Source organism: Amia ocellicauda, chromosome 20, assembly GCF_036373705.1.
Source record: "Amia ocellicauda isolate fAmiCal2 chromosome 20, fAmiCal2.hap1, whole genome shotgun sequence".
NCBI lineage: Eukaryota > Metazoa > Chordata > Actinopteri > Amiiformes > Amiidae > Amia > Amia ocellicauda.
Window position 1 is genome coordinate 18,354,491 of NC_089869.1, and position 25,016 is coordinate 18,379,506.

General features: G+C 39.6%; 2 protein-coding genes across 3 annotated transcripts in view; both read right to left on the reverse strand.

Moving 5' to 3' along the window:
* Nucleotides 1-8,333: 8,333 nt before the first annotated feature.
* dkk1b (dickkopf WNT signaling pathway inhibitor 1b) lies at nucleotides 8,334-10,371 on the reverse strand. The gene is made up of 4 exons (XM_066693564.1): nucleotides 10,029-10,371; nucleotides 9,627-9,768; nucleotides 9,182-9,328; nucleotides 8,334-9,027 (listed from the first exon to the last, which is right to left on the reverse strand). Exons 1-4 carry the CDS (start codon nucleotides 10,221-10,223, stop codon nucleotides 8,777-8,779), a joined length of 735 nt encoding a protein of 244 aa, XP_066549661.1. The 5' UTR covers nucleotides 10,224-10,371; the 3' UTR covers nucleotides 8,334-8,776.
* A 5,073-nt stretch (nucleotides 10,372-15,444) lies between these two features.
* prkg1b (protein kinase cGMP-dependent 1b) overlaps nucleotides 15,445-25,016 on the reverse strand; it is a 118,305-nt gene continuing 108,733 nt past the window's right edge. For both annotated transcript variants that reach the window (XM_066693947.1, XM_066693946.1), the window contains exons 10-18: nucleotides 22,313-22,409; nucleotides 20,036-20,175; nucleotides 19,397-19,486; nucleotides 18,989-19,130; nucleotides 18,720-18,883; nucleotides 18,357-18,479; nucleotides 18,205-18,267; nucleotides 17,881-17,947; nucleotides 15,445-17,704 (exon numbers count right to left, since the gene is read on the reverse strand). In XM_066693947.1, the coding sequence (XP_066550044.1) occupies nucleotides 17,606-17,704; nucleotides 17,881-17,947; nucleotides 18,205-18,267; nucleotides 18,357-18,479; nucleotides 18,720-18,883; nucleotides 18,989-19,130; nucleotides 19,397-19,486; nucleotides 20,036-20,175; nucleotides 22,313-22,409 (985 nt within the window). In that variant the 3' untranslated portion in view covers nucleotides 15,445-17,605. The remainder of the gene's footprint in view (nucleotides 17,705-17,880; nucleotides 17,948-18,204; nucleotides 18,268-18,356; nucleotides 18,480-18,719; nucleotides 18,884-18,988; nucleotides 19,131-19,396; nucleotides 19,487-20,035; nucleotides 20,176-22,312; nucleotides 22,410-25,016) is intronic.

The following is a 25,016-nucleotide window of genomic DNA, read 5'->3' on the forward strand; positions in this document are numbered from 1 at the left end:
TTTGCACAAATACTTTCTCTTTTATGTATTTTATGTGAGAGAGGTAGAGAGGGAGAAGGATAGGGGGCTTAAGTGACCACTATCATTTTCTATGATGTGTAGGTTTTACCCATTTTGGAGGCAGTTATTTCTGTTCAATCAAACCCACAGAAAAGAGTGGGAACATTAAACTATTGTTTTTGTTTTTTAAAGTTTACTCATTAAAATAAATTACTCTGCCATTTTTCAAGCTACATGAAACATCCATGTAATTGATGTAATCAGATAAATACTTTTATTGCATGCCTATAATAAACCGATTTGTGATTATTTGACTGTAATACTCAACAAATTGTACTAACAAATTATCCTATTTTTATATAGAATTATCTGGAAAATGCACTTATGGTAAAAACAATATTGATTTATATGTGTAATTACAATTAAAATTGCATCTGTTATCTATCTGTAAAATTCAATTTAAACATTCATTTTATAATATGAGCAACACCATATCACATTCATGTGGAATCGAGCTATGAAAACTATAACTGGCTTACATCCTATTGTCCACAGTGGTTTTAAAAACTGACTGGAATGTCTAGTCATCCTAATGCTGTAATTTCCTCCACATAGTCAAGTTGCACCTGTGTTTTGTTTCCCCCCAGAGGTTAGGGGCCTTAAAAGAACTAATTGAACAAACAAGGATGAGTCAAGTCAAAGCACCTCACATCTCCAGAGGGAATTATGGCGGCTCCTTTGAGGACCTGCTTATTCCTAGCTTAATTGCCAAGAGCTATTGACGCATGCTGCTGGAAAGATAGTATTTGTTAGGCTGATGTTTAAATAATTATTTAAAGACATTTGAAGTTTCCACTCTATACAGTAGTTGCGTAAGTTAATGATAAATTTGATTGACTCTAAATGCTCTTGTGTTGTGCCAATGAGACAGAAGTACAATCTGAAGTTACAGCCGTAGCTAGCCGATGAAAAGCACAGTGCAAATGCAATCCCTGCTCATAATGTTTAAAAAAAATTAAAAACAACAGAAGTTTATCATGGCTAAAAATGTAGCGGGGTTATATTGCTGCGTGCGTTTTGTTTCTTAAAAGAACTGACCTCAACTCAGATTCTGTTTGTGACACATTTGCACTTCACATGTATTTCAGTGCCACGGCCACGCACACGTATGCAAATCCACTCTCGGTCACTGAGTATTCAGTGTTTCAGTAAAGCTGGGACAGGCTCATTCGTCACTGCGGGATTTTCTGCATTTTAATCACGTTCCCATTAGTAATAATACTATAATAAAATGCATATGCTTTCAAAACTAGAATGATTGTGCTCATGAAAAATGCTTACTCCTATTATAGCGAGTGATGGCAGTGGTCTGTCCACAAATAAATCATCTATGAGTTTAATATGTATCCGTTGATTGATTTTAAGCATAATTTCAGTTTCGCCATCCCCTCCAAAAAATGAATGCTTAAACTGTTGCCTTAATTTGCAACGTAAACCATAGACGATGTAGAGGTTTTGTCAATTCCTTGAGTCTGCAGCATAGAATCAGCTCCATAGTTTGACTGTACACAACAAAATGAAGAACATCTGTTATTTTGGCTGTCATTGTTATTGTGACTGACTCGATGCTGCCAGCTGATAAATTCATAACATATCTGTGGTATACTGCTAGCGCCTGTTTGGCAGGAAGGCAGTAATCAGACAGTTGGGTCCAATAAAGATCTCTAAGAAGGGCTTCCCAAAAGACAAGACATTTGATTAAGTAATCTAGGCTGTAGGCAACCAGCATTTTTTTGGCATTTATTGTTTCGCTAAGGTTTGCATGTTAAATTGTCCATTACCTCAAGCCTTGCTTCTGAATTTCTTCAAATGAATCAGGCCAACACTTTCCTACCATGGTTTGGAAAGTTGATGGACCATAACCACATGTAGCATGCATAGGCCGTCTATGAATGATCTCTATCAAATGTAATCTATCTATGGAAGCCCATTTTTCTACCACTGTCTTATCAGTATAATTATCTTCCCATACCTTATACAGATTGTGTCCTAGGGATGGGCAGGAATCCCTGTACAACAGGATTTCCTGATGATGACCACACAGTGTGTATGTGTGGTGCTGTGTATATTAATGTGCACTTAAATAAGAAAATAGCCTTGATTTGGAGCTTTACAGGTCTTAGACTGCTATCACCCCTTCCTCACCTTTTGTACATTGATTTCTCAGACAGCTGTCTCCTCATACAGGCCATGAATAATGGATGATTTTCTATTTCTCCAGGTGCTTGAATCTATGACACCAAACAACATTAAAGCCAGATATCACTGTCTGTAATCTTCATGCGGTGCAGTCAGATTTGTGCTTGTAAAAGTGTATGTATTAGGAGAGGGTTACCCATTGTAAAGGTGCACACTTCACAAAGGTTTTTGCCTTCTTTTCCAATGAGCTTTAGAGTGGCTGTGTTTTGTGGTCCTGGTTGTTTTTATTTGTAAGTAACACAACTGTTTAAACACATTTAGAAACTCGAGTCATTGGATTTTTCACGATTATATAACACATGTACTGCTTACCTGCCCAAATGACGTCTGAGTAAATCTGGTCTTGAAAAAATAGATTATTAATGTTCCTGATGTTTAAATCTCATCAGAACCTTTGATTAGTCTAGTATTACTTATTCCAGATTCAAAGTGAAATAGGTGCATACAGAGTTAAATGAAAACAGAATAGAGCAATGGTTATGACTTTTGTAACATGCACAGATCTATTCATTTTTCACTATTTGTTATATGTTTTAGTTGGTTATTTAAAGAAAGCATTCATGAGTGAACATATACAATATGATTCTGGTTATGAGCAGTTAAGTGTTGGAAGGGGAGAGTTAATTAATAATCACGTATATCTCCAGTTGGTGTTTTTTTTCCTGCCCTGTCAAGCTATCTTTTTCATTACTTTGATCCGAACATCAGAAGTAGGTAGAAATACATGAGATGTAGGCAGCAATCTTGGTGGTGCCTAATTATCCACATTACCTAAATTAAAGACAGATACTGTGGCATATCCTTATTGATGTAATATGTTAATTTAGAAAATGCTGGAAAGGTTATATGCCAAGCCTGTAGATGTTATCCTTGCATCACAAGAAAGGTAATAGAGAATCTTTCATATTTTACACCTGCTTAAAGCTCAACAAAATAAAATAATTAGAGGTTAAGGCATCTGTGTAACCCCACCTAAACCGGGGAAGGGTCCAATTAAATGTCCGCCAAAAACACCAAAGGTTTAGATAAGAGGAAGGACATTGCAGGCAGGTAATACATGCTTATTATAGCGTCTCTTTTTGGGTTTTAAAAATCCTGCTCAAATGTATGTTCTTTCTCTGTGTATCCCCTTTTCTTAACCTTTTATGGTAACCAAAATGTGTGATCTCATATCACATATCGCCATTAAAATATTCCTTACTAATGTAAAAAGCGCTAAGTATACCACTTCTAATGTCCCTTTTGTGGTGCATTGTAGTCTGGTTTGTCTGTCTGATGTGGATAAAACGTCTTCACCAACAAGGACAGAAACTACAGAGTCGCCACAAAAATGCTTTAATACTAAACATGAGTCAATAAGGATCATAATTTGGTGTTTGATTTCCACATTAGTATAGTATAGTTTAGTATAGTCCATCCCAAATCCATGCATGCTCATCATTTTGTTTCTTCTTTGTGTCTTTTGGACAGTACAAAAGTATGCAGCTTAATTTTATCCTCCTGTAGAGTTGTGTTGTGGACAGAAATTGATATGGTTTTTACTCGTGTGAAACATTAAATGTGCATGTTGGCACTATTCTCATTGTAATTTGTTTTGTGTATTCTCTAGTGCCACAGCATGAATAATTAACTGTGTAATGTTTACTAACTGCTACATAGTTTATAATGTGTTTACTCTTTTAAGAGACCCATTGCAGGAAACGTGGTCTCCAGGGTTTCCAGAAAAATGGTGACAGGTACAATTATTGAATGCAAGAATATTATTAAGTACAGGTTACTCTGTAACACATTTTAAATTGTATTGGTTCAGAAGCCTGTTTATATTTAATTGCTACATTTCTTCATTTATTTATTTAAAAAAAAAACTGTTCTTGGCCCTTCTCTTATATTATACCTGTGCAGTGATATTAAAAGATTAAAGTTACTTCTCCCAGTATTGCACTTAAGGCCTCATTATTCAGCATCTATGGCCTCAGAAGAAAATCCAAACATATTTAGTAAGATTAAAATGCACTTTATTGCAAAATGTACTGTCTTATTTATTTATTATGGTACTAATTTACTATTGCTCTGATCATTTGGGCATACATACCTATCGCAACACATAAAGGTAACATGTAAAAAAAAAAAAAGTGTGTGTATATATATATGAACGCCTTCAGCGCATAAACTGAACAACTAGCAGTAGGAGGATTAATTAAAACCCGTCTGTCGCTTTAAGGAATGTTGAGGAATACGTAAATCGACACGACTATATAACCTATCCCAAAGGTCAATCCACCCGACCGTGCTTGGCTACTGAGTGGTAAAGAGTGACTGCAACTCAAGAGTGCAGCTTCACGGTTCTCATTTCACTGCCATCACTGCGTACACTGGAGAGAAAATTCAGAACAGCTGGCTCATCAGAGGTTATGGTGTTTTGATATGAAGCCTTTAAATGCTTGTGGTGGAGCTTAGTGACACTTTGGCAGGAGGCTGTCCAAGACGCCTCAGCCAAAATATAAGACACTCAGTCGCAGAAAGGAAAGAAGACATCTAAAATTCCACGACATTTAACAGACAATCCTAATTGGATGCATAAATCAGGTTTAATATCCCCCACAAAGTTGGACAAATTATATATGAGGCTTGTATTGCTGGCATAATCCTTATTGTAAGGAGGTAATGATGCATTTCTGTTCTTGTTTTTTTCCATATTTTTCAAATTTTCTTCCTGCACAGATTGCTTATGCTTATGGTAATGAATTGTTGCACCAAAAGCTGAGTTTAACAGTTGTCAATAATGAGACATACAAATACATTTTTCCAAGCTGTCCGATCAAGGCTTTGCTAGATAGTGACAATTCCCTTTATGCTCTTTGTTTATAGGTAAATGCAGACCTGTGCAGTAAAAGATAAACTTGGTGATCTGTTCTTCTCATAGATCTCCAGCTATTTCAGCATCGTACGTCAGGGGGACAGAATCAGTTTACAATTTAATGCTTTAATTAAAATAAATAAATCTCCCCTTTGCTCTTTGTTTCTTTTGTTTTGGCCTGGACTAAATTACCAGTTTGCATTCAATATCAGTTTAATGTTCAGAAGATCAAAGTCTCCGATCATAGCATACCCTAACCTTTCGTCTTTCAAATGCACACGTTCTTTGGTCACTGTCTTTTTTTTTTTGCTGTCAGTCCTCTTTCGCTTGGAATTGTTTGATCTTTTAGGGCTGCTCCAAGCAGATACAAAAAAGCACAGCACCAGAGTGTTGCAACTGTCAATAAATTGATCATTGTATTGTAAGAGGTCCTTATAGTCTAATTGTACCTTTGCATGAATGGGAGAGTCCTACTGTGTGCCTGTGGAGACCAGTAAATGGGCTACACTTCCCTTAGAGTGAACAGTTGTATCAAAGATGAAAACTGGAAGAGATTATAATGGTACAGAGTAAACTTCAGATTTTTCAGTAAAACAAACTAATTTGTGATTAATTACATGTGAAAGAAACCTTGACCATTGTATTGTCTTCTGATAAGATGCATCAAGAGGAAAGATACAATGAGTAGAAATATGGTAATTCATAGATCTTTACATAACGGTTTAAAATTATTCATACCAAACATATTCCTTAAAATATATATATTTTAATAATTACTAAACATCTTTAATCAAAAACATACATAATGTATATTTGTTAGCACATTAAACAATCTATAAAGTGAGGATAAATGCTTTTATTTATTTATTGGTTTGTTTCTTTTCTTGCTTATTCGTTTTATGTTGTGCACATTACATCTCTGCAAAAACAATAAAACAGTGTTATGGAAGTTAAAGATCAACAGTGTATAACAGCTCAGAACATATTTTTAAAAGCATAATTGAACTGAGTTTGTCTTGAACTATTCGGTTTGTTGGTTTTTCAGACTCCACAGGGAGTTTGATGGAGAGAAAAAATACCATTTGCAATAGAGAGTTGATTGATTAGAACTTCAAAGGAGTTTAGCTTTTGAGGTAGTCTGTAAACATTCACGCTTGTGTTGCTTTTTCACTGGAGCTGAATTGCTGTTTTATTGACCCTAGAGAAAAAGGGAAATCCATCCTTTAACCCTGATGTTTGCTGATTAGTTATGAGTGAATACCAAAAACATGCTCCAGTAACTCTTGCTTCCCTTAAGGGGAGCAGATCAAATAGCTCCGACTCCCCTTGGAATCCAAAAGATGCCTGTTCCCTTTTTTTCCCCCCAAAGAATTATCTTCTTTACTGTATGTCTAGCAGGTGGTTTTTAGTTTCCTCTGCACTATTGTGTTGGTCGAGATTCCTACCACAGATGTTTTGGGTCTCTCAGTTGTTGATAGTATTGACAAAAGCAAGGGGAGACTCTGTAGTCTAGGATGTTGCCCATGTAGAAGAGACAATTGCAAACTGTACATCCTGTGCTTTGAAATGCCTACCCTTCTGCTTTGTCTCTCTTGACAGCTTGAAGTAAAGACTTAAACTCTTGAGTTTCTAATTACCTAAAAAGAGGAAGGAATTCCGTGGAACTTAAACAATACGTTCTTAAAGACGAAAATCTAACAGACAGCTAAAAAGGGCAAGTCAATGAAAGTGTGTGTGATACCTTTTAGTTTCGAAGATCTGCACTAAATATGCGAGAACAACTATTAAAATGGTTAAAGTTTGTATGGCAATATGATGTAAACCTAAGAGTTTTTGAAAGTGCCATATATCTCCATAACAAATTTTAAAATGAAATGTAAAGTACAAAAGTGTGTGTGTGTTACAGAACAAGACCAGGCCTGGCAAATCTAACGTGATCCAGCCTTCCCCACACACACATAACTCCCCATGTGCATGTATGAGCAATTTTTAATCCTTCAGCATACAATGAAGTGTTCTCACCATTCCTTGAGTTTCTGTGATTTGTTTGGTTTAATAAATATTATTATATACTAATTTATTAATTACAGATTGTCATGTTTTGTTGAACATTGAAACAGTCAATTAAAAAAGATTCCAGCTGAGTTAAATATCTGCAATATTAGACTGGTATTCCCACCAATGGGGTGGAAATCGAATGTTTACATACCCTGTAACTCGGTTAAATGAAGCACCGAATAACATTGTTTCTAAAGGAGGACGGGAATACTTTATACTACAGTTTTATGTGTTTCTTGTTTATATTGTATTCTGCCCAACGAACCTGTGAATAGAGTTGATATGGACTAAAAGTGTTCATGTAATATTTGATTTCTTGTATATTCTCTCCAGATTACTTGTAAACATCAACTTACTTAAGCTTTTGGAAATCTCACAATCATTACATTATATTTTTCAATATGTTGTCACAGATATCCTTTCCGGACGAATTGTTTGAAAGGGTTGGATGTTCTTAGTTATACAACCTATTTAAGATGCCATAAATACTTTAAATACTATTTTTTATTTTTTTTCAAATAATGTATCCAATGACACCAAACCTCAGGATCATTAGCGCATTGGAAGAAATCTGAGATTTTAAAACCATGTTCCCATATGCTAAACCATATGGTTTCTCAAGGGGAAAGGCATGATGTTTCAGTAGCAATGAATGAAAGTGGCAAGAGGGCCTCTCACCTGAGATGCTTGATACTTTTACAAACACCTCTATAAACAGCCATATGGTGTCCAGTGAATTCTAACCAACTACTGTCAAAGTGACACAGTAAAATATGAGGAGCATCTTCATTACCACAGTGAAACCAGTCGGTATACCTATTGATAAATCTGAATTTTGGCAGAAAATGCAAGACTAAAGATCATTAAGTTGACGATAAGGGCATTAAATAGGAACATGCCATCAAGAGGATTGATTGGTTAATCTGCAAACATGCATACACTTATGGACTTAAGGTTTATTAATGTCCTTCTCAGTATGGTATATAGAAATGTAGAGTGGTTTCAAAATGCATGCAATACTCTGGAACGTGTATTTGTTAAATTCTAACTAGATGTGGAAAGGCTCTGATTACATTTGTAACAATTATTTTAAGAGGTAATTAATACTTCTGTTTCCCTATATAATGGCTCTGGAGGGGGGTCAAAAATAAGACTTAAGTTCATTAGTTAGGTTTTTTATTATGTTTCAATAAAACACTTAAATATCTTTACATTTCTTATTTCATGTAAAAAATAAAGGCATTTATAGCAGATTCTAAATATCCATATAATCACATTGTTTACAAATATACAATAGTATGGTAGAATTTGTTTTAGGATACCCACGCAGCACCTTCTCATAAAATACTTGTGTTGCCATAAACAGAATTACAACATAAGTGCCACCCTCAATATTTACAATACAGTAATTTACTGCAATTCATGTGAAGCTGGAGTTCCATAAAAGAGAAACAATCAACACTTCTCTGCCATTAAAAACAAAACAGAGAATGTAAACTCTTCTTCTAGCATTTGAAATGCTCCGACAAAACCAAAGCATCAGTCTTTAAACCTTCCAAGGGCCGTATGAACATCTTCTTGTTGCCGTGTAGGAGGCAGTGATCAGTGTCTTTGGCATGTGTGCAGTCTGGAGGACTTGCTGCTATGATCTCCCTTCTGCGTCCGGCAGGCCAGACCATCCCCACAGTCGCAGCGCTGGAATATCTCCAAACCATGGGTGCCTTTCCTTCGGTGCCTGGTGCACACCTGTCCCTCTTTCAGGACCGGTTTGCAGATCTTGGACCAAAAGTGGCGAGCGCAGCACAGGCCATCTGAGCAGTCAGAGGACCTCAGACACACATCGCCTTCCTGACCTGGAAAGATCAAAGCAAAGTTTAGCGACCTTGAAAGGAAATTTGAATTGGTACAAGCTAAACTTAATCCACATTCCCCATAGCACATGCAACTCGTTTTCTGTGGTGAAGGTCTAAATGTATATAGATTGTGCTAGTGAAACCACAGCCGTACCTTTAAGCGTTTGCGGTCTGGCAGGGACAGTAGTTTGCCTGGGATGGGGCTCCACGGTGGAATGATATTCTGGTGCAAAACTGTCAGGAAAACTCTCTTCCATGCCAGCATGAAACGTTGCATCGGCATCAGCGGGCAAGCACACTCCTAAAGGGCAAAGACAGGGTTAAAATGATGAGAACTCAATTCACATCCCTTTGAAACCACACATTCAGAAGAAGTGCTGCTTGAAAACGTCAGTCATTTTAATGTGAAATGCACCCTGCTATTTTGAAACACACACACACACACAAGAAAGAGATCAAATTGGTTATTGCCCAAGTGTGTGGAGCTGCACCACACAAGGATGAATGCAGAAGATTATGCCTGTTTAAGAGCTTAGGCTGCCCCGTCACTCTGGAGGAGCTCAGGCTAATGAGTGCAGTGTGCTCCGGCTGGTGCTCACCATTGCTGCAGCGGTTCCCCGGGCAGCACATCGCGTCCCGGGCGCAGCGCTTCCTCCGCTTCCGGCAGGAGAGGCAGAGCCCCCGGGACCCGAAGCAGAACTCCTCGGCGCCGCACTCCTCGTCCTCCGCGCAAGTGTAGCTCTGCGGGAGGAAGCCCGCACAGGCGCAGTTAGCACACATGCCTGTCTGTGCACGGTGTTGCAACAACCGCAGCTCTAGCAATGGCACCATTTCTTAAAGCCATTTCCATAGAGGGTTATCTGATGCAGGCTGGATTACACAGTAGGATAGCTCGGGAGAATAGATGTGGTCGACTACAATACAGTACAAGTCCAGATCTTGACATGAAGGTGAAGAATTAAAACGTGTTTGTGTAAGAGTAACTGCTAAACGGTGCTTACCTGGTAGGTGTCAATGGCCACATTCTTGTTGTCGCTGTCGTACGTCATGACGTCCGGGCTGGCGCTGACCGGGTGCCCGGGGTTCGGGGCTCCGCCGGGCAGGTTCTTGATGGCATTGGAGTTGAACAGCCCGGCATCACAGTGCCCGCCCAGGGCAAAACACACCGCCAGCAGCACAGGTACAGGCAGATGCATGGTCGAGCTTTGCGGTGAAACGGCGATGTGGCAGAAGAAGCGCAGTGCGGTCGGGCTGCCTGCAGTATAGTCCTGTGAAAGCCTTCAGCTGGAGTTCGTGGCCGACTTTCTGAAGATCCAGGCGTCCTGGTGCCGGATTTATACATGTGCAGTTGTTTGCATTCCCGCCCCTAGCTATGTTTAACAAAGACAGGGATGAAATTTCAAAGAGATGGGGGTTTATGACGCTCCCCACAGAAACGAACCCATTGGAAGCGAATTCTCATCCTGGGATTTCACAATCATGTTGATATATAATTATCAATGAAATGACATCAATCACGCACCAAAACATCTCGGCGCAGCGCCCATGCTTTAGTCAGGATTTAAAGGATATCATTAAACCCATGGTAGTTGTAAGAGGACCTCCTAAAAGGCTTATGGCACTTGTTTTTTCCTATTTTCTGTCAACATTAGCTGGGTGTAATGTACTTTTCTCACTGTGCTCAATCTTTAATTATTATACACTAAGCTGCTTGAAAAAATAGGCTACATGATCTCATTTTGGAGCCCGTTTATTTGTATTTAATGCACATGTATGTAAAACAAGGAGTGCTGCTAAGCTGTATTGGATAATCCAATGCTTTATTCGATTAATACATTAATTGATTTGACTCCGAATAATTAATTTGCATATCAAACAACAGGTATTTTCCTATATGAGCGAATTGTGTGTCAGACTGAAATTTGAATGAAGTGCATAACTGTTAAATAACATGTCTGGGCAAAAAAAAAAAAAAGTTGGGTAACCCAGACTGTCCTGCGAGTTTGTAATGGATGGTTATTCGTCATTTTCGGTCCATTAGCAGCATTTGATCCGTAATTGTAATGGGAGAACTTTGAAATGCACTTGATTAAGCCAGCGGCGGAGATCAAAGGCGGATATGCAAATCACATGGAGTGAAAAGTTTACCGAATTAATTATCATCCAGCCTAAGTGCTCTAAAACAAACACGGCTTGATTAGCACTTCGCGATAAGCAACTCGCATCGGTCTCTCTGAACTTCGGTCCCAAAAATAAATGAATAGACCCGAGCATGGAGCCCGACTTGAAAGGCATTTTTCTCCAACGCAAGAGCTGCCATTCCGTCGTCTTCTGCCTGGCGTGGATGGGAAGAAGCGTCTTGTTATTGGATTGATCTTCCTCAAATGCAATTAAAATAACAGTCTATTTCCAGTCTAGTTTATTAATAGTTGACTTGGTTGTAAGTAGTTCTTGTTGGATATAGCTGTTTGAACCAAATGTATCATTTAAAAGATACATAATGTTGCTGCGCATGCTTAACAGCGTTGCATGTGTCTGCACATTCATATTGCAGAGGAAAATACTTTTTTAACGAATTTACCAAGGTAAGGTGGATAACCCCCACTAATTCAGACAAGTATTGTGGCGTCACATATCGAAAGTGTGTCAAACGAATAAGGTGTCGCTAAAAGTGCATGTGAAGGTGTTTATTATAACCATTGTAGTATGTGTGTTGCAATCAATAAGAATAGAATGATAATTCCAATATTGTAATCGGCTTCCAATTCCAATCATTTCGAAGTTTCACCGAAGTTAGGCGAATATGAATGACATGAACATCATTGACATTTTAGGGCGCAGTTTTCCACACACACTATACACATGTTGCTTTGTTTGTCATTAGATGTAATGACGCGTCCATAAAGGGGCTATTTGCGCATCCTTAAATAAACATGTTGATGACCCCTTGGATTTCAATAAACTCCTTATAAATACCCCCCCTGGTAATAAAAAGGCACCTGCACGGTCAAAGGCTTGCAGCCACGGGATGCACTAACGATTGAACAGTTTATAAGAACATGTCTGCCAAATACTTCGGATAACCTCCTAAATAAAAAGGCTTTGTGATGCTGTTGACAGGGGTTGGTTATAATAGGCAACTACAAGACAAACGCTCAATACACTTCATTAACCGTGAATTGGCAGCATTCATGCCGACGCTTTGGTCTTGGGGCTTTGTTTTAGCAGTGCTTACAGTAGTGTAAAATGAAGGCCCCTTTGATGAGGAGAGATCAAACACAACTGAACCCCCGTGTCTTAATCAGACTTCAGCAGCCATGGCATCTCCACAAACAGTCCGTTTGCTCGGCTTTTAGCGGGTTTTCACAAGCATTGTGCTCCTCCGATGCATCTGGTTGGATGCCAGGTAATCCTGTTTGGAAATGCCTGCTTGCTGCCTAATCCATTCACATTACAATGAGCCTCACTGGTTAGCCACGTCTGTAAAGTGGGGAATAAATACACAGTCATTTGGGTTTAATTAAAAGAGGAGCGGAATGGATTAAACATTAGAAAAGAGAGGCAGAGACACAGGTACAGCGTTACAGGGACAGGTACGCACTTTGCTCCATCTAGTGGACTGTACTGAACTACATTTGAACAGATCTACTTGTCCTTTCCTATTTATTTGTCTCAACAAATACAGATTTTAAAGTCATTTGGAGTGTTTCCTTATATCCTAAATCATTTTCGACGTAAGGGGTTATATCGGATTCACCAAGGATGCGTTTAATGAATTAATCAAACGGCTTTGATTAGCATTATACGCGTTTTATTATGGTATGCGTATTAGTGGTGCATTATAATAACCGTGCATACTTTTAATTGCTCTATTGGAATGCATCTATTTTTATTTATGTAAAAGTTATCTTCAAGTATAGAAAGGTTGTATAGGTATTTGAGAGAACATGCTCATTAAAGAGGCGTGTTACTGCTCTTGATTCTAGTTTTGGTTGTAGCCCCTTATCAAGTTAACTTCTACTGTGTGTAATGAGTTTGGACATGACATATGGTGGTAGTTCTGAACTCCTGCTGTCTTTATCCCATTTTCCGGCCGAAGGGGTTATCTGGCATCCATTGAACCATTTCCAGTACAAACATGTTTCTTTCCAGGGTGCTGTACCAGTGGGCAAACAATCAGGGCTCGTACTCTTTAAACGGGTCCTTCCATAAACCTGTCACAGTCCTGGTTAAGGGCACGGCTCTAGCACAGTCGTTCATGTGATATAGCTCATAGAAGTGTCAAAATGTAAGTGGTTCTTCCTAGACGTTAAAAGTGATGCCTGCCATTAAAGTCCATGAAAGCCATTACACACCATTAAGGGTGTAGAGACGTCTAGGCCGCACTTTCAAACACTTTCATTTGCTGTGCTGATTGACCTCAATTAAAAAAAAAAAAAATCACAAAATATGTGCAGTGTAATGTCTTTCTATGAAGAAATGTGATCAATAATTCAGCTCCCATGGTTCTTGTTTTCTTGTGAGACATAATGCTGACACTTGTGGCCAGCCAGCTGCAGAAATCTAATTCTGTTCCCAGAACAGTAATTGCATGGGAGCTGCTGTAACACACTGCTGTCCCGAGACCCTGATCAATGTGTCCTGGCCTTGCCCCTGAGAGCGCTTCCTCTGGAGAGTAATTTCATAGCTGCGGAGCTCTCCGCGTGGAAGAAAATACACGGCATGGTACGGATAATGGGGTTATTTTTTATATTGAGCACAGGGGGAGAGGAGAGAGTTTAGATACATTTCTAAATGGTGGATGATGTTAGTATTCCAGAGCAGTGTTTCAGAAGAGGAGTCCTTTTAAGCATCAGACATAGGGTAATCCCAGCCATTTCCCAGGTCCTGGTGGGTTTGTCCCAATACTTTTGGCAATGAAATGCGTGAGTGATTGTGTGCAACTGTAATGTAACTTTGAGACTCTGGTGTTCTATTGATTGGGATATATTAAGTACAATGTTTGGACAGAGACTCATTTGGCTCAGAGTAGAGGCCTGGAATAAAATGAAATGCAGTCGAGCACTACCCAAAAGTAACTTGTCTTTATTTTAGCTTTATAAAGTATACAACAGGCACTCTGCAATGAAAGTTGCAGCGAAAAATACAGAACAGAATGAAAAAGTAGCTTATTAGACAAAATAAATATTTTAGGCAACGTTGAGTGCAAATGATAACCACAGTATGACTTTTGTTTTTTTGTTTTGTTTTTGGTGGGGGAAAGACATGTATATGTTAACTATTACAGCAAGCAAAATAGCCTGAAACAGGTTAACACATCGAGGGACAGCAAGTAGCTATTGTGCACTGGACAAAGCAACTTCTTTCTGGTCAAAATGATGTGCTGAAACTGCCATTCTCTTTTCTAGTTCCAGCAATATGACTGCTTTATTGCAGACAAGTGGTCAAGGATGTAAATGAGGTTTTCACCGTGATTTGAAACATATTGGAACAACTGAGTTGCATATACAAGAAAGTAACTTGAAGCAATATTCCTATTATGCTGTGCAGAGCCATGATTGAGCTACACTTCTGTCGTGTTTTGAAAACTGCCCCTTAAGAGGAGTAGTTTTGGATTACAATTTCATGCATTTGATTATTCTTACTCACCGTAAATAGCATCCATTTCATATTGTGGAAAGTCCTCCGGTTTACAGTCTTAAAAAAGTCTCCAATGCTTGTACACAGCATAGTGTTTCAAATTGTGGATTATTATTGTCCCTTTAGGATGCTTTAATAACAGAGCACTGAGAGAACCCTATCTCTCTAGCTGCACTGTGCAATCCTACGCAGACTGTCTGAACGAGGGAGCTGTTACCCAAGGATATGAATCACATTCATTATTATCCCAGACTTTAATGTACTGCACCGATATCTCTCACAAAAGAAAATGACTATGGTAACGAGAGATTTACATTCCTACTCACTTAATTTGTAGCATAAATGTCTTGTGGACATATCAATGAATATGTTGCTCCAAGCTACTAGAAATACTACCCAGTAATATGTAAATCATATATTATACTACTCTATGATGTATTTTTATACTGTAGAAACATATTCAGTGTTAAATGGGGCAGCACCTTTATGTTGGGTAGTCCAGGTATACAGCTTAATATCTTAATTGAGTCTGAATCATTAAAGGATTCACGTAAGGTCATGGCCTGCATACATTCATTGAAGTGCACACTTGTGTTTATTGCATGTGCGGGGCAGCCAATCACAACTGCACAGCAAACTAGGAATACATCTAACCCAGTAGGATGTATAGTTACTTGTTTAAGTTAACCTGCACAAATAGTATACATTTCACAGAAATGATGCAGCATCTAATTAACAGATTTACAGCTTAGCCACAGAAATAAGGGAATCACTTAATGTTTTGAAAGTCACATTTTATTGTAAGAAAGGCTTATAAATAGCTGAAAGAACCGTAAAAAAGCAGCAAGCTAAGAAAGGACAACATTTTGAGGTGTTTGTCTTCGTCATGCAGCATTACACCAAATTTGTAAGTTATTTTTGGATGCCATCAATTTAAGGCACTTGCAACAATGCCAAACAGCCAGGTAATGGATGAGTCTAAACTAGTGTGGGAGTGAATACAGTCTTTGAGTTGATAATGTTAAACAAATATGAGATCATTCAAGTCTGATGAAACCAAAGACAATGCACGGAGTCTCAAATATTCAAATGAAGTCATAATGCCATAATACTCTAAAAATAAAACGTTGTACATGTATCACAAAATATTGACACTAAACTATCTATTTACACACACATTTACCTGTGGTCCTACTGTAGAATAAGTCTTCTACACTTATTAATCCAGCACAGTGTAAATGATGGAGCTTTTGCACCTAGAATATGGAATTCTTTTAACTTTCATTGCACATCGGTCATTCAGTTTCAGATTTGTGTCAATATGAAGTACATCTATACTGAAAAGAACGGACACTCAAAATGACTGGGACCCAGCTTCTAAGTGTCACCTTTAGAATAAATTTAAATATAAAAAATACTAAATGTAAATGCTACCATTGTTGATCAGCTGAAATGAGCATAAGTATATCTGAACAATAACTGTCACCATTCCCCACAAGAGAACTCCAACATAAGATAATAGTTTTTTCTGTGCCGCCTTTAAAGATCTTCTGATTAGGCAGGTGGTGCTCTTGTAACATACTTGAGTTTATAACCGCTCTGTCATCATGAAATAAATAGATCTTTTATCAGATCCTGTCCTGTACTCCTGTAACAGTCTGCCACCTGGTGGTAAAGCGTAGACTGCACGTCTGTAAAACTCTCATCAAGATGAATTTGTTAACATTATAATCAATTCCGTACAGGATTTTTCTTCGTTGCTGAGCTTTCAAAATGTGCGACACCACATGAGTCTGGTGTGAATTGGAGATCTGTAAGACGTTATTCATTTCCCGGCACAAAGTCCTTTTTTAATTTCACGCCTCTCAATTTAGACTTCCAATTCTGCCTGATTTTTAAGTGTCAATTCAGGAACACCATTACATCTTCTCTTCATATTAAAGTTCTCACTCGCCATTAAATTAAATGTCATTAAATTAGCGTGATCTCAAACTAGCATGTAGTATGTTCTAGGGATGTGGGATATTATATCCTCAATTTGAAGCATCTGGATATCCTTCTAAACGCATTGCTGAACATGAATAAATTGCATATTCTGACCCACAACTGCCAGCACGAGCGACCGGCCCGCGCTAAGGCCGTGACACAGGTCTGTGGCGAAGTGTTCAATAACAATGCCCTTCTCAGCTGTGTTCATAAGTTCCACAACCCTTAGTAGAGAAAGGAAATCAAAAACATAACATTTGTGCTTTCAAGATCAGTGTTGACACACCAGAGATAAACACATTTATATATATTCCACTGACTCAGAAATAAACACATTCAGCTTCGTCATGAGCACTTCAGAGAGAGTACACGGTCCTAACTGCTCTGACACGAGCGGTCCGATCGCATTGTGGTCCTGGCATGAGAGCGAAGGTGGCTCGACTCACGCCAACGTACGGGAGCATCCCGAGATCAGTACTGTAGGCAGCTAGGATCATAAATCAACCGCTTCTGCAGTTTACATCGAAGAGTCCTCGCATCCGAAAGACAAAGAGGAATACTGGCGTTAAATATCGTACTTCTCCATTTTTTTTTTTTTTTTTTTCTTTTTCAAACAAGGTGTAAAGAAGAGCAGGATTTTGCAGCAAAAGAAACATTACTTTCCTGCTAAGGTATAAACAAACAAACAAACAGAATCGGCCTTGCCCCAGGACCACCAGCGCAGTAATACGTGTGAAGGTAAAACACTGAAGGAGCCCTGCTGTTACCTAAACTTAAGGTCTAATGCCACCGCAGTAACCCGGGCAGCATTAGTGAAGGCATCTTGGTGACCCAGAGCTTTACTTTTCCTTCGTCTTTTCTTTAATTCCCCTCTTTGTTACAGTTTGTTGCTCGCAGCTTTGTCCTGCAGAAGCTGTCCTAGGCAATACAGAAGCAGGCTGAGGAAATGGGGTTAGAAATCCGTGTCCCATCCTGAGTTGTCGTCCGGAGGCGGGTCATCATTGTCTTCAGGGAAGCTGTCGAAGTTACTGGTGTCCGTGGGAGATGTCACCTGAAACATATTAATTAGTTATTACCTTTGCTAATTGTATTTTACTGCTGTTAGGAATACGAACACATTCTGCTTGGTGTAAAAACTAATGAAATACATTTCTGAGCAAGAATTGTATAAGATTTCAATATTAGAATTAGGGTGCGTCAAGGTATTAGATCAAATATTGTACTTACATTGGGGATTATCGGAGGTGTCAGTGTTCCTTTTCGCAATCCTTCCCAATTAAAGCCTTCAAACCACCTTCAATTAACACAACACAACAGAGGTAGCATGAGAACAGGGCTTTGACACTGATTTAAGCAGTTTTCATTTCCACAGGGCACAACAGACTTTTAGTTCATGAAATACTGCGCTTGTTTTGGTCCTGGAGAGGGTAATGGAGATATGGAGGCTAGCAGACCATGCTATCGAGAGACAGTACATCACAGCCTAGGTGAACTGACATACATAGTAATTGTGTCATAAAAAAATAAGCCTTTCATTCGGTGGAAACGTACTTGTGCTTTTGGATGTCCTTGACACCGTTTTTCAAGTTTCCTAATCTTTCAGAAGGATTGTCCCTGAAAGAGAGAAGCATTAGGCATATAAAAACATATCAAATGGTCGATGATCCTGTTTACTGGGAATTATTTATTGTCACAAGACTCACCTGCATAGTTTTTTGATTAAATTAGCAGCATTTTTGGTAATCTTCTTTGGAAATTCAATCATGTCGATGCCCCTCAGTATGATGTTGTATGTTTTCATAGGATCAGGGCCCGAGAAAGGTGGGCTGAAAGAAAGAATAATCATTATTCTTCTGTTTCGATATTCTTTCATTTGACTGAACTCCAAACAGCTTTATACTATTTGGCGCCGAGTTTGTTTATGATTGGGGGTTGTTCTCAGGGAGGAACTTTGCTCAGAAATTTCAGTTATTTTCGCTTCAGCATTTAAACTAAAATAACTACAAATAAAGAAAATAAATATGCGATACTACAATTGTGCAAGACGTGTTTGTGTTGCGTCGTACCTTCCAGTCAGAAGTTCGTACATCAGGATGCCCAGTGACCAGTAATCGGCCGAGATGTCGTGGCCCTTATTCAGGATAATCTCGGGGGCCACGTACTCCGGAGTCCCACAGAAAGTCCACGTTTTCTTTCCAAATCCTATTTTTTTGGCAAAACCAAAATCAACCTATAGGAACACAGAGCGATTGAGAACTGAGGCAGGATTCACACACATTCACTTGTCTGTATTTTCATACGGATGTGTTTTTCTTGATTTCCACCCCCTACTTACCAGCTTTGCATAACCTCTGTGATCCAGGATGAGGTTCTCTGGCTTCAGGTCCCTGTAGATAATGCCCTTGGAATGCAGGTAAGCGAAAGCTTCAACGACACAGGCGGTGTAGAACCGAGTGGTTGCGTCTTCAAACGAACCTCTGCCAACAGAGAGAGAGCGCAGGTTCAATACAGCGGTCCTGCGAGGCCTGTGCACTCACTCACACATGTCAGGCTTGATGGTCTCAATCCAAAAAACTATTTTACTTCACGAGCAAAAGTAATAAAGAGCCAAAAGATTATTGATGAAGATGTAAATGATGTTTGTAAGATCCATCGTTATTTGAGATTCAAGTGGTTAAAATTTTTCAGCTAATTAAAGTAGGTCTAAAGTCCGTTAAGCACACTATTTTCGAGCGGTCCATACCTGTCCCTGAGAATGGTCCACAGCTCTCCTCCAAGGCAAGCCTCCATTAACATATACAGGTACTTGCTGTCCTTGAAGGTCCTGTACAGCCTGTAAAACAGCAACACAATCTTCTAGACATTGTGGCTACATGTGGGGGATGCATCTGTTCTCTGTCCATTGTGAGCTCATTACCAAATAAAAGGAGGAATACACTATTACAACAACAAGAAAGTGTGGATGTGATGATTGATTTTGAGAATTTTTGTTTTGTTGCATCAATCTGTCTGTCCTGCAGAGGTTTCTTCTTTCTAGAACATTTCCCCTAATCGAGCAGCTTCTACAGGCATTGCAGCTGTCCTTCATTGTTCTTTGGCAGCAATGTCCCGTCAGTGTTCAGCAGGATCAGAGCTCCCCCGCAGCGTGCGCCAGGTGCATGTCTTAGAGCCGTGTTTTTGTCATTAAAACACTCATTAGCAGCTGCTTTTTGCAGATTCTCACACTCTGATGTAATACTGACTAAATACCGTATGACGTGATACAGTATATAAAATGTAGTTTATACGCAGTTCTGTAGATTCCATGGCTGTTACATCTTGGGAACGGCAGCGCATGTCTCCCCTCCGCGCGCAGAGGCCGGCTGCATGTGGCGGCCATTACCTCACGATGAAGTCCGAGTGCGCCTCCTGCATGATCTGCTTCTCCGAGCGGATGTGCTCCTGCTGCCGCGTGTCCACGATGTGCCGCTTCTTCAGGATCTTCATTGCAAACGTTTTGGCTTCATCGCTTTTCAGCTGCACCTAAGAAAGGGACAGGCAGGGTTTTTACTTGGTTTGTTTTGCCCTATAATTTCTTGCCATAACTACATTAGCATTTGAGGTTTAAAGTGGTGTTTTCTGTGCTGCCACTCATTCCTCTAATAGACTGGTGTGCAATCCTCCCATAAATATGGCTGAACCCCAAGATAGTTTTTTTTGCTGGGAACTGCATTTTTCACATTGTGTTTCCTGGAGCAGTCGGTGTCGGAGGTCATTCGATCACTGCTGTCTAGCAATAAGCACGGCAGCGTGAACACGATGCCCCCGGCAAGGGGACACTTGTTTTTACTCCCAGTGCCGCAGTGCCTAAAATAAGCGCGAGCTGCCGTGGGCCGGGAGTTCCTCTTTAGGTTACACCGCAGGGCTTTTCTTTGACGTTCCTGCCAAGAGACACCGCACTGCACCAGTGTCGAAAACCCTGTCCCCCACACACAGTCTTGCATCACCATCAAACCCATTACAACACTGACTGCTAGGACAGGTAGCTGAAAACTGGTGTACAAACTTTTTAACTTCAAAGGATGACTTTCAGTAATTACTTTGCTGCGATACCTACACAATGTAATGGAAAATCTCTTGGCATAATACAGCTCTCTCTCACCTCGAGGTGAAGTTTTTTATTGTACATTTATTTATTGTCTAAAGTCACATTTCTATAGATTTTGAAACTATTCTGCCTCATCGCTATACAGCAAACACTCCCGAGAGCACTATGTTGTGCAGTCTCAGGAGCAGTGTGAATCTGAATGTTTTTCTAATCTTACTCTGCTGTGTTGATGGTAAATTATACCTGTCACAAAGCTAATCAGGCATTTCATTTTATTTTACTTTTTAGGATATTGCCTGCAGACAGCAGCACGTTTTGATACAGACAGTTCTTTACCAGCCAGTGACTGACTAATGAAGGGATACATTGCCAGAAGGATATTATGATTGGATTTCTGTTGTTGATGTTGTCCTGTATTTTTAATGCTCAAATGCAAGCAGCAAGGGCATCTCAGATTGACGATTAAAGGCATTTCATGATATCTCTTGAAATATTGTGGCATTACACTTCAATTGAAAAAAGAAGCCAAATACTTAATTCATTTCAGTAACTGACTTTGTGGGAGAGACCGTGCACTTCAGAGCTCATTGGTGTAATTTATGAGAGAAATACTATTAAAAAAAAATCTAAATGTTGCTTTTCACCAAAGGCGATTAAGAAGTAATCGAAAGTGGGTCTGACACCTCAGTTACTGTGCACCAGCTGGGTATCTGCCATTAAAGTCTGTGTGGGCAGTGTCTGCAGGGTGAGGTGCCACCTATATTGCCTCGATCAATACAATATTGCAGTGTACATTATATGGGACAGACGCCCTGATTTTTAAATGTGTCAACAACTCCCTTGCATCGTAAAAGCCTCGCCTCTCGGCACTCCCTCCTGATCCTTATTTTAGCGACATCGATGGAATCGTGACACTATCAGCGCCGTCTGCTCAGCGGAAAATTACCTTCAAATAGACCACAGCCATTTTCCGACTTGACCTGGCACTTGCACATCAGAGCTCCATAAAAGTATTTGAGGAAGAGCTAAAGCAGACTGCTGGTGGTGTGACAAGGTGGGGATTGAATTAGTATTTTTAAATGTTATTGACATTTAATCTACAAGAGGCCAGGAGGCATCTCAGGGAAAAGTAAAAGGAGCAATTTATAATGCCTAGACTGACTGATAAAATGTTTTGAATTCACTAGTTGCTTAAGTAATTTCTACACATAAGAAACAACTACACATTTGTGTATTATTTGATTTAGTCATGTGTTTACCACCAGGTACTTGACTTCATGCTTAAGGTAAACTATTTGACTTTTTTCCCCAATTACAAAAATGTTTCTGTGGGTCCCGTAGAGGGTAGTTATGAGAGCCTCTGTAAGATTTTGGATGTAGAGAGATTACCTTTTATAACTTCAACCACACAATTAATTCATGGTTATGATGACAGGATTTACGGCTTCCTACTTTCAGAAAGCCCATTAATGTGAATCATGCATCCCCATCACTAGCACCCTTGAGTGAGAGATGGAGACAGAGACAGAGAGAGAATGTAAGAGGAATAAAATACGAATTTTAAAAGCCTACCAGTTCAACGCGGCCAAATCCTCCCACTCCCAGAGTATCGATGATGTTGAAATCGACCAACTTTAGATTGGAGAAGAAGGCGTTCTCTGCTTCATATCTGCATTTTTTAAGATGAAAAAAAGGAAACTTTTTTGATGTGTGGATGTAGCAAGTGATCGGGATGAATTTGGGGTGGGAGTGTGCAGGGACCCCACCACGCTGCTCCCTCTCCTTCTTGGGGAGCTGTGGATGTACTTCACGCATGGTTTCTCCAGCTTTGGTCCAAGGAATGCAGGAAATTGGCTTTATGATGCTTATTGTAATATTAAGGTTTCTGTATTCAATTTCTGAATATAAATTGAAGACCACGTGTTTCACAAAGCCAAAATTAAAAGTCCTGTATCTTTCTTAAGTTTACAATAAGTTTTTCTGTTTACATCTTGGCTGCCTGATGTAGTTGTCCTTACAGAATAAAGCCTTCTTCAGTGGCTCAGACTCGCTCTGTAGGCAGGCTGCTCCCACCGGGCTGCAGGAGGCATGCTAAGTACAGTGGACTGGAAATGACAAAGTCATAAAGCAGGAACAGTAGCAACAGATAGGCACATCTCCAGGAAAAAAGCAATACTTTAACTGGCAGCACAATGCAGCCCAACTGCGATGCACCTCTTGTGCAAAGCAATATGTTCTAAGCTATAGCCTTCGTCCAACTACAATTTGAACTATAATACGTTTTTGCTTTTGTTTTTCATTCTTAACAAGCTCAGACTGAAGAGAGAACTGAGGACTTAAGACACTGCCTGGCACACACACGCGATCCTGACACATGGATGGTCTCAGTGCCAAAACAAGTGCAAGTGTAGTTCCCAGCAAGAACAAGCCCCTAAAAATACCCCCTTATCGAATCTTGGGCTTATTTTAGAACTTGGACACCATTTGAGGTCCTTCCTCTTAGCAGAACTGGTTGTCTTCACACTGCCTGCCGAAAAAGGAACCCAGTGAATGTGAATGGCCTTGTGTTTCACCTTCAACCTTCTGCGGCGTATCATCTGATACACGGGAGCAGCGCGGTCAGGACTCATTATAGGTCTGTGCTTTGGAAAGAATGTATTTTGCCTATCTGTTAATGAGGATGTCTTACATAATAATAGTATCAATTTCTAGCATTTTCTTTTCTATAAAGTTCAAAATTGTATTTTCACATTCAACTGCTGTCTTATGACCCAAAAAACTAAAGTGGATTTTTTTTTTTTTTTTTTAATCTCCATTATGCACTTAAGAATATAAGATGCCAGTAATGAACAATGATCACTTATTAAGTTGTCCATTAAAAGTATCTTGATCCCCATATACAATATGTTCATTGTTCACTGTTATGGGATTTCTTTCAATAAGTATAAACCTGAGTTTTGTACAGAACCATGTCCAAAAGTATCTAGGAGAATTCTGAGCATGTCTGATCACATTTAACTGTATCCTGTCCACGCTTTTAATGGCAGGCTGATAGTGGATCTGTTAGCTCGGGCAAAAAGTAAGACCGCTCAGTTCTGCGTCTGCATGGTCGACCCAAAATTAAACTTTCAGCTTAACCGACGGAGTTAGACTGAGGACAGTCAGACGAGGACAGCTAAGCCCAGACATGGCATGAAAGAGGGTGGCATTTGTACCCACAGTGCAGACGAGGTACAGCTACAGGCTGCCCGTCATTCCCGGCGTTGTGACTATATTGGCACTAGCGACGTCTCACTGCTGGAGATTTGGGGCTGCGGAATCATAAGACGTGTAGATATTTTTCTGCCATTGCCCTCTAATCCCCCCAAGCCCTGAGAGAGTGGATATCGCGAATGAAGCTGACATTTCAGCGGCTTTATCTTCCCAGTCTATGGTGTGTCAGAGGCAGTGGTGCACAGAACACCAGGCAGACTGAAACACCGCTAGAGAAATACTCGTCTGAAACTGTGAATATAGACTACGCGGTGATTATAAAGACTGCCTGCAGACTTGCTAGGATACCGATATTATTAATAATGGAATTGTATCATTGATGTTAAGAGTGGTACCCTGCAAATCTCTTGTTTTAAAATATGCAAGTTATTTGGTGGACATCCTTGAATTGATCGATACCCAGAATCTGTGTGTTTACGGTCACCACAGTCACCAGTCTGCCCTTTGACCCCTCTGAACAGATGCTGTACATAGCTGCCTATGCTCACCCTAATGCCTTAAGTGGCTGTGAGGGGTGAGTAAACAGGGCCATTTATCTTGCGCCCCATATAAGTTACAGCGCAGTGACAGACTAGATGCTGCTACTAAAATCCAGTGTGTCGCCCAACCCATATGCCCTACTTATCGACTAGGTGAATAATCACATTGCTGGTGTTAAAATATTGTTTTAATTTTTGTTTCCCCCAATACCTAAACATTTTCTAACGTTATTAGAAAATAAAACAATATGAAGCGCCAAAATCAAATGAAACTGAAGCACCAAAAACAACTAAGCCTATACAATAATTTTGCATCAAACTAATCAATACCTGTCTGGGCAATATAAGCCATTGTACCCAGCTTCCTCTGGATATATTCCAAGAACATACCTAAAATATATTAAACAGATGTGTGTCATTTTGCAACTCTCAACTCCACTACAATAGGCCATAACGAGTGCAGGTTGTGATATGGTCTTGGGTTTGCACTTAAAAACACACTTGCAAAGTTTGTAAAATCTGAA